Source organism: Harmonia axyridis, chromosome 2 (genome assembly GCF_914767665.1).
Source record: "Harmonia axyridis chromosome 2, icHarAxyr1.1, whole genome shotgun sequence".
In the NCBI taxonomy this organism is placed as follows: domain Eukaryota; kingdom Metazoa; phylum Arthropoda; class Insecta; order Coleoptera; family Coccinellidae; genus Harmonia; species Harmonia axyridis.
This window is the reverse complement of record NC_059502.1, coordinates 36922373-36938393: the sequence shown is the minus strand read 5'-3', so window position 1 is coordinate 36938393 and position 16021 is coordinate 36922373. Positions and strand designations below refer to the sequence as shown.

Below are 16021 nucleotides of genomic sequence, written 5' to 3'. Positions count from 1 at the left end.
ACGCTTGGCCACCTGATCACCTACCTCTAACAGTGATATTTTGTAACTTCCACTCTCAGAGGAAGACTTATCTAGTTTCTTTATATGAGTCTCTCGTTATTTGAAGCTCATGGTCGTATTAATATTTCATGTTGTAAAATAGAAAAATAAATTCAGCAATATCGAACGTTTCTTCACAAAACCATATTTATCAATCTACTAATATTTTGTGAGCAGATGCCCATCATAAGATCGTTTGAGAGTTCGTGAAAATTATACATATCTGTTTTTATCGACAGAAAAAATTCAATTAACATAATCAAAATTTTTCTGATTCGTAAGTAATGAGTATCACTAGGTGTAGACTTGAATAATGTTTCTTCCTTATTTATTATGATTTTGTTCTCTTGAAAGGAGAATTTTATGAATTTATACTTTTATCGTGATGATTATTCGATCAAATCACTTTTATATTCAATTTGATTTAATTTTTGACAGTTCCATAGATTTCAAACTATACAATCAACGAGTCGCTTGGTCAATCAAAGTTTTATGAAATCCGTTTGAGTCTTTGAAAACTTTGAAAAAAAAAACATTTTTATCATAGATCCAATTCAATTCATTTATTGTTTTTGGTGTCCATGTCCAGTTGAAAAAATGCATTTGAATTTTCATACGAACGCTCTCCAAATAATTCGACGATTCACTTCAAGAAACAAAAATGAATTTTCTTGAATTCGTTCAATCATAACTCGTTATCATAACTAGCTTGAGCTTGCATAAAATCCTAAATAAATATAAGCTGACATTAAATCCTTTGCATAAGACGCTTAATCACCTCATAATTACTGAACTAAATTGAGTGTGGATTAAGATAGAATGATTAACGAATAATTAACGATAAATGATATACAGATTAATGTTCGCAAAATGAGTAAATAATTCCACAGAAAGTAATTTTGGAAGGGAGTAGGGGTATGGTCGGTGACTACAGTAAATTAGGCTTTGAATATTGAAATATTTTGCATTGTGAAGATTCAGAAAATGATATTCACTTCCATGTTATGACTTCTTTGATCATTTGGAACTCAATTAACTGCTTTATAATTTTCCATAATGAGAAAGTGGCTAATTGTATTAGTTGACGATATTTCATCTTACAAGATGACAACAACCGCATTATCGACGAGGAAGAGTCACTGCTCAATTAATGTTCATATCAACTGAAAAGGAACTGAAATGAACACAAAATTTATAACTCTAATGTTTCTTGATATTCGAGCATGGGGGATGATATTCATTCATTCGCGTTATAGGAAAAAAAGGTCCTAATTATATTGTCTAAATATGTATAGTCCGCGAGCACAACATTGTGTCAATTCATTGAGTGGTATATGTTTGATTTAGTTCTGTCCGACTGTAAACACTATTTTTTTTTAAGAAATACCAAGATATTTAAGGGTTGCTTGGATAATTTTATGTACTTTCTTCAATGGAGCAGGGGGAAATATTTTGGTAGATAGATCATTTAGGAATGATGACTAGGCAAATCTTTCATTTGAAAAAAATTCTGAGCCAATTCGAGCTACCATCGCTTCTGTAAATCGGTAGGGTAATTTTATCGAACTTTGCATCATGATAGATATGTGTATATCCATTGGAAATATATAAAAATTTACGGGGTGATCTATTCAAAATATCACCCATTTGTCGATTTTTTTCGAGAAGACCTTTTATATTAGAATTAGAAAATAATTTTCTTGAAATGCAGAAATGAAAGTACAAGGAGCCTGCTTTCAAATTTCTAGGATGTCTGCATCCCTCGTAAGATTTCTGTCTTTAAATATCTCTAAGTTTTATCCCGCAAATCGGGGCTTTCACCAACGATATTATGACATTATTCATATTTATCATTATTGCTATCGTAATAACTATGAGCATGCACTACCAAAACTAAATTGAATTAAGATTCCTGAGATCAAAAGAAACAATTTTCCCTTTACTATTTTGTCCGATTCGATTTTATCCTCATTATCGAGCATTTATAAGATGACTTTCCTCAAAATTTTTCTCACATGGTTTTCAAACACTGCTATTACAATTTCCAAATGGACGATTTTGAAATTTATTTTACGAAGTAGACCCCACAAACCTCGAATATTGACGAAAAGCTATTAAAAAAATCATGCAATGTTGCAATGAAATACAGGGTGTTGTATTTGAGAAATCGAGTGAATTCAATTCGTGAATTGTCATTTAAAAACCAATGTAGTAGGCGATAGAACACATACAGTATAGAATTCGATTGTATACACACGTATGTGCTGCGCACGTCGGGGTTTTTCCTAACTGTTTTTCTTTGAGTTTATATCGTGTAACTTATATAATTTAGGTGCAAATCTCTGGCGAGTCTTGTTTCATAATTTGAGGAAATTAGCTGACCCGTTTTTTTTTTCATGTTTGTCCTGTGGCATGCCATTTCGGAATTATAGCCTCCGAAATTTCACCTGAAATGAAATTCTTTCTTCCATATCATAGGCCTCGGCTGTGCGAACTTCACGAAATTTGGTATAGGGGGGTTTTCAGTCATGTCTAATCTGCTACTGATATTTTTTCCTTCCGGAAGTCTTTCGGAGACCCTTATCTGAGTGCCCTATTACCTTTGGGACCAAGTTTTTTAGATAACAAATTTTAAAAAAAACTTATGTGAAAAACTTCACATAAGTGTTCCTTACGTAAGTGAGGACGATGATGATGACCAAACTCAAATTAGTACCGTAATCAAATAGTTGGAATTACTTTGGATTTTATCGTTTGACAAACATATACATATATTTTCACGAATCACAGTATCGTTTATCATAAAATTTAACACAAGAAATAGTTAATTTAGTAGATGCTCGAAGTTCAACGCATGCCCGCAAACGTTTCAAAAAGTTTTCTCGTACTTTACTGAAAATGTCTGGTATTTGCCTGATTTCGTCGGCTGCGGCTAAGAGTCTTTCTAGTAGCTGTTCAAGAGCTATTATTTGTTCGGCATAAACGAGTTCCTTCATATCTCCCCAGTAGAAAAAGCCCATTGCGTTTAAGTCCGGAGATCGTGGGGGGCCATCTCATGATTCTTATGCCAGGGGAATTGTTGCCGATCCAACATTCTGGGAAATTTTCGTTCAACCTCTCAGTTACGATCTGTGCCCGATGTTTGTACATTTGCATCTTCCATACAGAATTGTTCATGGTGTTCAGGTCCCTAATCCTCTGGTTCCATCTCTCTGTTCTCAATTCTCTTATTTTCTTCTAAATTTGAAGAACCTATACATTTTCTTGAGTTTTTAATTCTTTTTTATTGCTTTTGGAGTTCCACCATGAGGATGCCTTGGGGTTGGGTTTTTTCTGGCTTTTCAACTTCGTTTTTAGTTCCTTAGGAGTTCCTATCAGTGGATTTTCAGCGATTTTCTCTTATAGTGTTTCTTTATACTTCCTTTGGTAGTCTTGTGTTTTACACCCGTGTCTCAATCTGAGTTCTATTGCAATGTGGTTCGATTGGCTATTCTCTTTAGTGTGAACTTTTGGTAAATGTTTTTCATTGTTACGATATCTAATACGTCTGGAAGGCCATAACGTTTGGGCAGGTATATTGAAATTTCGTGGATGATTATATAATAAGCAAGCCAGATTTATTATCGGCAATTATGAACTCAAAGGTTTCGGAAATTGGCCAGTTGGAACGGATTTTCCTCGATAATCCAAAAAAATGCATTGAATGAAGCCAAGTGAGATATTATGGTTTACAGAATGAAAGTAAGTAGAAAATTTCGAGAAAACCTAAATATAGTGATAACATATGAGGTGCTGACTGCATTATTTTTAATATAGTGAGCAGTAAAGTATTAAAAAACTTCTGAAAATATTTATCAGAATGTGATGATATTGGACACATTCTATGTGGAAAACTCAATGAAAATTCAACATTTTATCCGTTTATTCAGTATTTAAGTAATCAGACATCTGAATAGGAGTCGAGAACTTCTGAGCACCATAGAAGATAAGAAGTTATTTCGGAAACACAATACGAGGCCATGAATATCATATCCCTCACCTAATAATTCAAGGAAAGGTTGAGGGCAAAAGATGGATAAGTCGGAAGAAGATATCGTAGTTGCGAGACATTGTACAGCAGATAGGACTGAGAGTAGAACAGTTATTCCGAGCCGGATAAAAATATAGACCAATTCAATCGAGTTGTCATGGAGTTATCCCACGCCTAAAGACAGTCAAGCACAACAAGAAAACGATTTAGTGTACTACATCACATTGTATTCTATAAATATGCACCGTCAATAAGTTTTTCATAAAAATTCAGTCAAAGTTAAAGTCAAATAACCTCTACATACATTTTAAAACTCGTTTAGGGTGTATATTGTGTTCTCTGATTAGCCAAGATAAGTTATTACAACTTTTGTTCATTATTTTAGTAACTTCTGAATTAATTTCGATCTGTGAATGGCTTCAGAAGAATGCATTCTTCTGGAGTAGTTAGTCAATATAAAATCAGAAGATTACCATGTGAACTGAACCATGAGTTATATGACAATATTACGTTAAAAAATATACATCCTGAATGGTTTTTGGAATGCCATATTATTCATATTGTGCTTTGAATACATTTTTTATACTATAGGAAAAGATATGATAGTGATTCAAATACATATAATTTGTTATAGGAACTTATTGTCATAGCCATCATACGAACTTTTAATATTTACTTACACATAAGGCTCCGTATATGCCAAACAATTCTTTTTTTTTAATATCAATTATCGTTGAGATGTTTCACGATTAGGAGACATGTCGAAGTCATAACAAACATATTGGCGTTTGATTGATTTTTTTCAAGACATTTGTGTTTCTATCGAATCAATCTATGATTTTCCTCATATACCTCTCCAATTTTCCTGCCCTGCTTCTTATGTTAATTTTAGTCAATCCAAGCGAAAATCCCCCAATGAACTTTCGATATTGCAGTGTTCCTTGATTTCAATAATAGCTATACGAAATTATTTTCATGAAACTTTCTGAGTCAAGTTTATGTATTTTCAGAGCGGTTTACATGGCTTGACAGGTAACCTGGAGTTCAGCGGCGGTAAGAGATCGAATTTTAAATTAGATCTGCTGAAATTGAAAAAGGAAGAAATAAGGAAAGTTGGAGTTTGGACCCCTCAAGGTGGTATCAATATCACCGACTCAAGTGCCTTCTATGAGAGTCTGGCTCCAAATATAACATTGGTAGTGATGACGAGGGAGGTGAGTGGAAAAATTATATATAATTGAATATAATATGTAGGGTTTTATATCGTTGTCTAGGGGTTTATATAAAAAAGGCCGCCGGAACTTAACTATGGTTTATTTACACTTTGTACAATTCAACGTTAATTGAATGTACAGCCACTGAACTTTCGTCTATAGAACTATCGAAGTTATTTTATTTCGTATAATTCTTAATCGTCTAATTGTAACGTCGAATACTAACTCTCTCCCTGCGTCTACTATTTTACGTCGAATCATATGCGTCTATCACGTCGAATTCTTTAACCTTTCCCGTCTCGTCTCTAACGTCGAATCCTAACTATCTCCGTCTACTATCTTACGTCGAATTCTACCCTCGTTCCAGTATCGTACCTCAGTCCTTAAGTTTCAAGTACCTATTCCCCTTACGTCTCCCTATATTGATAAATCTGCATGGTGCAACCTTTTAGGCCCAGTTTCACCAAACAGCACTTGATCCCAGATTGATTAAACTCCGCTTGTTACTAAAGCAGGCTTAACAGTGTTTTCTGTTTCACCATGCATCAACCCGTCCGAAGATGATCGCGATTAACCAAATCGCGATTAAATAGTCAAACCATTTGGCAACGTTGTGAACAAAAATTTATATAGTATTCTGTATCGTATTAGCAGTGATGACCACCATTGGCGCTAGGTGTCAGGTGTCATTCATTCATAATTCATAACATTTCAAATCATTTGTCATCTTGTAAACAAAAAACAAAGTTAATTTTTGCCGAAAATGTCAAGTGATGTGCTCGAAATGTCGGAAACTAGCAGAAGTTAAAAAGAAATTATCCCATTTCACAAAACCACACATTCTGAAAAAAAAACTATATAAGTAATTTTATTAACTTATTTATTTTTGTTAACAAGTTTAACTGCTTCTTAAATAATATTTCACTCAAACATATCAATAAATTATTCTTTGCAATAAATTTCATGAAACACAAAAACAAAGTTTACGTGTATTTTAAATGGGAAATATTGAGCCTATACATATAGTCATATTTTGATAAAATTGACCCAAAAATTAGAAATTTCCGAAAAAATAATTACATAGACAAGAGTTCCATACTGATAAATAATTATTAATCTCAACTTGAAAGGTTTAAATCCTCCAAAAATGGCCGATTAGTGCTAAATCGCGATTGGTCGATTAAATGGCATTTTGGAGTGTGGTGAAACGCTACATTATATTAATCGGGATCTAAGGCCTCACTTAAGAGCCAAGTCAAGATTAAAGCATTTGGTGAAACTGGGCCTTAGGGTCGATCGTGTAGTTCTCGTTCCGTAAAGTCAGTAGCGTATCATTCAGTCGGGTGTTAAGAATTTGGATCCCACATAATATATAATTTTATTTTTGTTTTACAAATAGTTACTAACGATGGACTTTCAAACTGAATTATTTTCTCGAGGAAAATCTGAAAAATCGAAAATCAAATATTTTAACTTCTGTTACCTTTAATTATACATACGTGTAACTTCAACTTATGCCAATTTTTTTTTTTCTGCAGCCTTGGTAAAATCTAAATAAATAGACGGAACGTTGACTCAGTCCAAATTGGTCGACTTATTTCAATAGTCACCCTGTAAATCGCACTATAGTATAACTATATAAATTTACATATAGTTTACATATATAGTCGCTAAAGTTTTTTTTTAATAACTAGAAATATCGTTCCACGTCACCTGATACAATAGTAGCGAATCAAAGATTCGATTTGTCCATACAATTCCATACAATTAAAGCAATGAATTGAAGAACATCAGGAAGGTACCTCATATATTCTCGATCGTAGAATCAATAATAGTTATATCAATTTCACCGTTACTAAACTGTAACGGTAAAATTGATAATGAACATTATTGCATTCCCAAACGGAAACGCCCTTTAATATCAATTTGTTCCTATCCTACTGTAATAACACAAACCTATAATTACTACCAGCTAATTTGGTTCCTCTCTCGTTTGGATTAGATATTGCTTATGAATAATAGTGAAGTGGAAAAAATTCAGCAGAATTTCATTATTGTAATATACCTACACAATAAAAAAATTAAAAGGGTGAATGATTATATAAACGGTTTAATATTCCACTTCTGTTAAATGAGATATTGAATACTGAATTATATTTGGTGGAAATGTTCTGATTATGTTTGATAAATTGAAAATCTATTCCATTCAATACAATGGATTGTTGATATACTTGAATGGGATTTTTTATATCGGTCTCTCGAGTGTTATGGTATGAACCTTAGATAATCAAAATAAACGAAGCTGGGTGATAAGAGTCATTTTCCAAGAATTACCTCTTCATCTGAATTTTTGCATTTTATTTCACAGTTAACCTCAAAGCTTAAGTGTTAGTTGCTCTTCCTTGAGGAGGTGTTATTACTGCCACTGAAATCTTTTCAACAGTTTTAGTTGAAAGCATTCCCTGCTGTCACTGTATCAGACTTCTATTCATGTATTATTTCCGCAGTCAATATTCCCATATGCAAATACATCAGATAGGTATACAAGGTTTTTTCTTGCTTCAAGTTATTCTTGAAAGTTTATTTCGTTTCAATCATTTTCAAATTTTCCTTAGTTTTTACAACAAGTTAATATAAATTTCTTGTTGAATTTGAATTTGACACGTGGATACCATGCCAAACTTTAATCAATGGAAACAACCACATTGAAAATATAGTAGACCTATAGGCAGTGGTAGTCTGTAATAACAGGAGCGCTTGAAATCGAATGAAGTTACGAACAATTCAGTGTTTTCAATAATGATTATGTCTTAATGATGACCATTCTCAAAACTAACTTAACTCACAACTAATATTTAGGGGATCCCGAATTCGTACAGAAACGTTCACATTAGCAACGTCAGTTTGAAGTGCTCAATATTTATGGTGGTCTGAAAAATGAGGATATCAATAAATTTCATCCATTGGTAGGTGTACAAGGTGAGTTATCCTGGATACATAGCGGCAAAATAAGGGGAACGGACAAGATCTCACACAACGGACAAGATATCGCAAACGAAAATGATCTACAGATCATTTTCTCTTGAACCCTTTGGCCTATTTTAGGATTTATTTCTTTTAATTGTAGCTTGATTCTTCGGTACTGCTAGGCCAATTGAAAATTCTCCGCTCTACCATAAGTGAAATACATTTTTTTGGCAAAATTCGATTTTATTATTCAACATAGTTGCCTTCTAGGCGATACAGCGATTATAGCGATCTTTCAACTTTTCGATACCATTTTTGTTGTACGATTTGTCTTTCGCTTCTAAATAGGCCTCAGTTTCGGCGAATACTTCTTCAACGGCGCTGAATTACTTTCCAGCGAGCATTCTTTTGATGTCTGAGAACAGAAAAAAATCGCTAGGGTCCAGATCCTGAAACACAGTGGATACAGAGGCAATTCGAAGCCTAATTCATGCAATTTAGTCATTGTTTTCATTGATTTGTGACTCGGCGCATTGTCTTGATGAAATATCACCTTAATTTTCTTCAAATGGGGCCGATTTTAACGATTTCATCCTTTGAACGATGTGCTAACGCAATACTCTAACGCTGTATAGTAAAAGCTGTTGATCTGGCCCTTTTGAAGGTAATAAATGACTTTGCGCATTCCAGAATACTGATGCCATAGCCTTGCCAGCTGACTGTTGTGTTTTTCCTCGCTTTATATATTTTATATTATATTATTTAATATAAATTGTTGATAAAAAAATGAAATATTTCCATACTGTTAGAATTTCATATTACTGAAATTGAATTATTTATTGACAAATTGTAAAATTTGTATTCGAAAAACAAAAATTTCAGTAATAGCAATACTGATTTGTTTAAAAACAATTCATAACAAAGAGCCGATTTTTTTTTCATTAATAAATGTCATTCGATAATGAAAAAACGGTCATATGATGTTAAAAAAATTACTTCACATTGCCTTACATAAATTTCTGATTTTTGGTTGACGAGAAAAAATTATTATAAACAAAATGTTGAAATTTTTTAAACTTTTATGTCGTGAACTTTTCAAGAAGTAATGATGTCTACAGAAATGGCTCCACAAAGCGAAAAATGTTTACGATAATTATTTAAATGTTTTAAATTTATATCAATGAAGGAAATCCGAGAAAATTTTCTCAATTAACAATTGCCTATTTTTAGCATTAAATAAAAACGATAAATCGTTCGAAATTTTTATCGCTGGTTCTGATTTTTGTACTTTCGTGTACTGTATGATAGTGTTTTTGTTCATCCCAATTGAATAAGTACTAATAAAAGATTCAATAGTTTAAAACAGTTCAATAGACATGAATCGCTCTCTGTTGGCTTGTGACAAGAACGGAATTAGAATGAATCGAAAAAGAATAGTGAAACAAAACATTTGCATCAACGCATGACGTATACGCAGATATCATACCACGTTGCCAAATTGAACTCCAAATCCCAATATTAAGATGAAATCTTAATAGGGTGCCATATTGCGATAGCAATCCAGGATATTCAAAATTTGATATCTGAAAAATTGTATCCCAATAATTACTTTTGTTTATTCTTTTTTAAGAAAATCATTGTCCTCAAACTACTTACATTGTGATTCCATAAAGTTACACAAATTAAATCAACATCAGGCGTTCCTTCCTATTACCCACTCGGCGTTATCCAGAACAACGAAAAGTTCGTTTCCCTTCCAACTTCCGTACACCCTTTCTGGAGATACAAGCAGGATTTCATTTTATCAAAATATTATTACATTATTTGGAGGCAGTTCTCCGCTAGAGCAAATATAGGAGGTTCATCCTTCCAGCTGGGTGGTCAATCTGCTATTTTCTCGCAGTGTTTACTCACAATGTTCCCGAATCGACCGGAAAACTGAAGGGATCACATAAATATTGTTGCATAGCCAAAACGAATATCGGGCGGGATAGATCAAATTCAAAATATTAGACGGCAATAACTCATTTATTGGCATAATGAAATTGCTGGTGGTTCAATTCACAATTTGATTACAAACTACAAACTTTTTTAGTACGAATTTTATAATATACTGATGGTAAAAACGATATGATGACTTTGAAAAACATTTCACGGAAATACATTACCCGTATTTTTTAGTAGATGAGGAAGATATACAAATTGAATTCGAAAGGGGAAATATTCAATTTTCCTGAGGTTTTCTCATCATATCTGTATCAAAACAGAATTTCGATGAGAATTACAGATATGTTCTGATGAGTACCCGAAAATCGTTCATAAATAAATGAGGATAGTACTGACGTGAAAGCAGGAGATTTTGAGTGTTTGTTTATTCATTTCCAATTGTGCAGTTGTAATTGAAACATTTTCATATGGAAAGCACATCAGTATACTATTAACAGTTGAAAGTTACGAAATGGCGGATGCGTCGGTTTCTTATGTTGAACTATGCCAAAAATCGATTGTATAAACAATAAAGTTAAGTATATTAGCATGACAAATGATGATCAATATGTGCTCTAGTGAGAGATAGTTGCTCGTTAATCGTTCCATCGTTTTTGATATTTTCCGGAAGTTCATTTCAGCTCAGACTGAAAAAACTGTGTTATATACAATATACAAAGTTCAAATATTTTCCCACTGAAACATGAAAGTGGAATATAAATTTTCAAGTGCTTGGAATCTCAATTTTTGATTTTGAAAATGGTTCTTACGTTGCAATAACAAATTGATATTAAATTTATCATCCGAAAGACTTTTAAAGATATGAAAATCTTATCGATGTTAGAAGACACTGTCACTAATCTGGTTATAGATAAATTGAACGAGAAATGAAATTCCTTGCGAAAAAAAGTAAACGTTTTCAATATTATTTACAACATCGTTGTTGTTTCGAGGAATGAAAATATTATTTTGAAAGAATAACTCAATTATTTGGATCAACAGCGTCGACGTAAATATATAAGATTGCTTGGTTTCGAAGATGGAAAGGAAGAAGAATGCATAAATGTTATTCATTGTCACCATAATTACCATGATATGCCTGTTTTTTTCCATCATTGTTGACTTCGAAACCGTGAGAAGCGAGCGATACGTTACTTATAGAGACTTCAAGAAGTTTTCAGCAGAATCTTTTGAGGGTGAACTTGCCACATCCAATCTTCATCGTATCTACCCTGTATCGAATATTGATAAAAAATAAATTTCTTAAATGCGGTCATTTTTAATTAAGCCAAATGAAATATTTCACTATATGCAAAACAAACAAGAAGAACTCAAATTCCGATTTAGCCGATCCAAAGGAAATTAATGAATATTTCATCAGTAGTATTGCGCAAACGGATAACGCAGGTTGTGCTAATGTTATCAAATTTTATAACAATAATACATTCTGCGAGTTTGATGAGAGAATGGAGTTGGTTTTCGTTGATGAGACTGTAATTTCTAGATACTTAACAGAATTAAAGTCAAAATCGAGAGGTGTTGACGACATTATTTGTGAACTTCTGAAATTATGCTGCCCATTTATAGTGCCCTTTATTGTTCATATCATAAATTCATGTATTGTCGAATATTACTTTTCCGAACAATGGAAAAATCTATTGTTCTACCAATTCCCAAAGGTAAAAGTGTCAAGGGTTATGAGGATCTTCGACCAATAAGCAGACTACCAACTATGTCCAAGATTTTAGAGAATGTACTTAAACACCAGATAAAGGTCGATTTGAATAACTTCAATATTATTACAGAAGAGCAATCGGGATTTCGGCAGGGTCAAAGCTACGCAACATCATTGCTCAAGGTTGCTGATGACATCTTAATCTCATTTTGCTGGGCTACTCGAAAGCATTTCTGTACGCAATTATGCATTTCGCTGGTTTTTCGTCTAGTGCGGTGGCTTTCATAAGAAGCTACCTAAATTTGAGGACCCAGCAGGTGAGATATGGCGAGAACATTTCTGATCCCTTGCCGATATTAGTTGGTGTGCCGCAAGTATCAATATTGGGGCCTTTTCTATTCATTCTTAATTCCCATTATACTCGTACGTTCCTGAAATCCTATCTTATATTTGTATGTACCTAAGTTTTCCCGCAGATCAGGTTGAGCAAGGGATAGCAAGAGTAAATGAGGATCTTCAAATGATGAACAGGGTTACGGGCACGCATCAGTTGAGACTTAATCCAGCTAAATCACAGGCAATTTTTTTTGAAATGCCGCGGTCTGCAGTGACCTGAGTCGCAGCACTCAATTTAAGATTATGGATGAGGATATTCCAATAGTAACTAGTATAAAAACCTGGGGCTGTTCATGGACAACACTTTGCTGATATACTCATTCTGATACTCATATTTATTTTATTCGCAATTCTAATTGCTTCAGATTGTTTTCGATTGAATTTTGAACTGAGATTTTTGTGTTTATGAGCATTAATATGAAATATTGAATCAATAAAGATTTGAATAAATCATAATCAATCCTCCAGTAAAAAAGGGAACGTTAGGAATAGAATCTCCTAATTTGTTTTGTAAGCAGTAAAAGGATGGTTTCTGCAGTCTGACAACGATATTTACCTTCGACCGTTGACGTAATTCCATTGATAAAATAAAAAGACTCTGACACACGAATATTTGAAGATTATTTTGTATTGCTACTTAAAATTATTTGTGATGGCGACTTTCTCCTGATCGTAGATTATATACTCTTTTATTTCAATATACCTTCGGTCGCCAATTGCGGTGGTTTTTATAAGGTCGAAGAAGAACGCTACTTTCCATAACAGTTGTAGGAGAAAATAGTTGATAGATAATTGATATACCTGTTCGTGATGAAAAATATAGGTAATAAACAAAAAAACAAATTTGTTGATAAGTGTTATTTTCAAGAATACATCAAAAATAATATTTGAAATTGAATATTATAGACAGAAAAAAGACTAGGTGAGCTCTGTCTATTTGGTAATAAGTTTCAGGAATAATTGACGAATATGCTGATATTATTTTTCTGGATACAACATTCGGTGAGATTGGTTCTCAAAATAATCAGTTATAATATCACAAGAGCTTAGACAATATTCGATTATACACCGATTCTCGAAACGTAGTTCGAGAAACATCACGAGAGCACAGCTCGAGAGGTGTTCCGCGAATACGTCCAGTGATGAGGTTCGTATAATCGAAATATATTGTCTATGCTCGAGTGGCATTCGTTATGATTATATAACGAATAATTTCAATAACTCTAAACCAAGCACTGCATATTGATAATTCAATGACATTGCTCTTCGCTTGACTTTTATTTTTTGGGAAAGTCCAAAAATTTTACTATGGAAATGATCACAATATGGCAGGAGGCGAAATACCAAAACGGTTATATCACGTCGTCAAGTAGTATATTCACTTATTAATACGGCGTAACTATGGGAAATTTACGGATTCTATTGGTTCATCAGAACATGAGTTCTATAATTAGTGAAATGTAATTATATTACGTCATTACTTTATATCGACTGTCAACGTATCAACACCGTTATATATCAACGTTTCACATCTACGAGTTTTCACACGACAGACCTAAGAGTGGCACAAGCATTCTTCCATATTTCGTTATGGCACATAATGTATCAAATGCAATTGGTTACTTCAATAAATGTTCCGACAATCTTAACCTCGATCTTAACTCCTCCGCAGGCCCGGTCTGGCACAACTGGACGTCTTCGGCTACATGCTGATTTCAGGAAATAAGATGAGAACTATAGGATTCTCTCGCGGCAGCTAACGTGGTTTTGAATAATTCAAAATTTTATTTAATGTGGTTTGAATGAATTGCAAATGATTTTGCCTTCAACCACCAGCAGCAAATTCAGATCAATTTATTATTGTATACCTACTCGAAAAAACAAGATCAATTATTTAGTACTCCTTGATAGTGGTTATAACTAAAATAGAACTAAAGTTCAATGAGATACCATCAACTACGAACATGACAATGAAAAACACAAGGCAAAAAAAAAATATATGACAATTATATACAGAACTTCAACTTTCTACTAAAAAGTAGAAAAGGACCTAATATAGTAATCAAATAAAAGATTGAAATATATCATAATTATATAAAGTAGACCAAAATGAATACTATACTTAACAATATAAATACAACAAAAATTTTCATCACAGTGTTAGTTTGGTATTTAACGGTTTTAATACTCGTAACTATCCTATCAGTTGTTTGGTGAGTTCTTCACCACTCCTGGCCACTGCATTAATTATCTCTTCCTTGTCCAAGTCAGAAAATAAATCTCTTTCTACATTCTTAAAAATTAGGCTAGACATGAGGTCTTGGCCTGAACTAGATCTGAGACGACTCTTTATTTTTTCAGCTTAGAAAACACCCTTTCACATGAAACCTGTGTACAAGGTATCGTCAGCACAAATTTATAAGCTACATATAAGTTAGTGAACAAGCCTGATCCAGAGAGTTTAAACTCAATATAATAGCGGAATATACAGGAGAGTCATGCATCGTGACGTCCACACATCCTGAATATAAGTTATGGAAATATGCAAACATGGCGGCATATTTGCTAGGCGGAAACGGAAGAGAATAGTCTAGTTGATGAAGAGCCCTTGAGGCAGCCCGATATGCTGCGAAATTTCAATAAACCACTCGCAATCGTGGAGCGTGAACGTCGTTCATTATTCTTTCAGTGCCCGTTTCTCAAATGCAGCTTATATAATGCCCAGAGAATAGCATATTGTAGCCACGGTCATCTTCTTCAATTATCTACATTCCATTGAGAAATTATTGACATCGAAGCATGCCTTTAACGTCTAGTCGCGGATTCATTACTTATTACAAAAATTTCACTAAAAATTGCTGTGGTTTCATCATAAAAATAACCAGTTTAAGTTATTTTCATAATTTCTCTGTCCCAAATTTTCGAGATCACGAAGGTAGGCAAACAGTCATGATTTCATATATGGGAATTCCGGTTTGATACCGCAAAAATATAGTGGAATGCTATCACATTTGAAGGAAATCCAATGAAAATTTATTTAAGAGTTGCTCATGAAAGACCCCATTGAAGATTATCAAAATATCAAGTTTGTGTCTAATGAATCTCTGTCATCCTTGAGTGTAGCTACTTTTGTTATTCGAAAGAAGTTAAAAAAAGGACTTCGTGTGCTGATAACATAATGCTTTTCGAAGGGAAAAAATACAGTTGAAGCAAAATCTTTTGATGAAGAGTTTTCGGGGTCTACACCAGGCAAATCAACCATCATTGATGGGTATGCTAAGTTTAAATGTGGTGAAATCAACATTGAAGACGGCGAACGCAGTGGACGCCCAAAAGAGACTGTCACGGACGAAAATATCAACAAAGTCCACAAAATAATTTTGAATAAAGTGAAGATGATCGAGATAGCAGACATTGTGAAGATATCATCTGAATGAGTACATCATATCATTCACGAATATTCGTACATGAGAAAGCTGTGTGCAAAATGGGTGCCGCGCGAGCTCACAATCGATCAAAAGCAACAACGTGTTAATGATTCTGAGCAGTGTTTGAAGCTGTTTAAGTGAAACCTAATTTTTTGCGTCGATATGTACAATGGATGAAACATGGCTCCATCATGTCACTCCGGAGTCCAATTGACAGTCAGCTGAGTGGACTGCACACGATGAACCGAATCCAAAGCGAGGAAAAACACAACAATCAGCTGTACCA

At 33.6% G+C, this 16021-nt stretch overlaps 1 protein-coding gene across 3 annotated transcripts in view; it reads left to right on the top strand.

Moving 5' to 3' along the window:
- Window positions 1–16021, top strand: part of LOC123672345 (glutamate receptor ionotropic, kainate 2) — a 730109-nt gene that overhangs the window by 603748 nt on the left and 110340 nt on the right. For all 3 annotated transcript variants that reach the window (XM_045606425.1, XM_045606423.1, XM_045606424.1), the window contains exon 9: window positions 5080–5283. In XM_045606425.1, the coding sequence (XP_045462381.1) occupies window positions 5080–5283 (204 nt within the window). The remainder of the gene's footprint in view (window positions 1–5079; window positions 5284–16021) is intronic.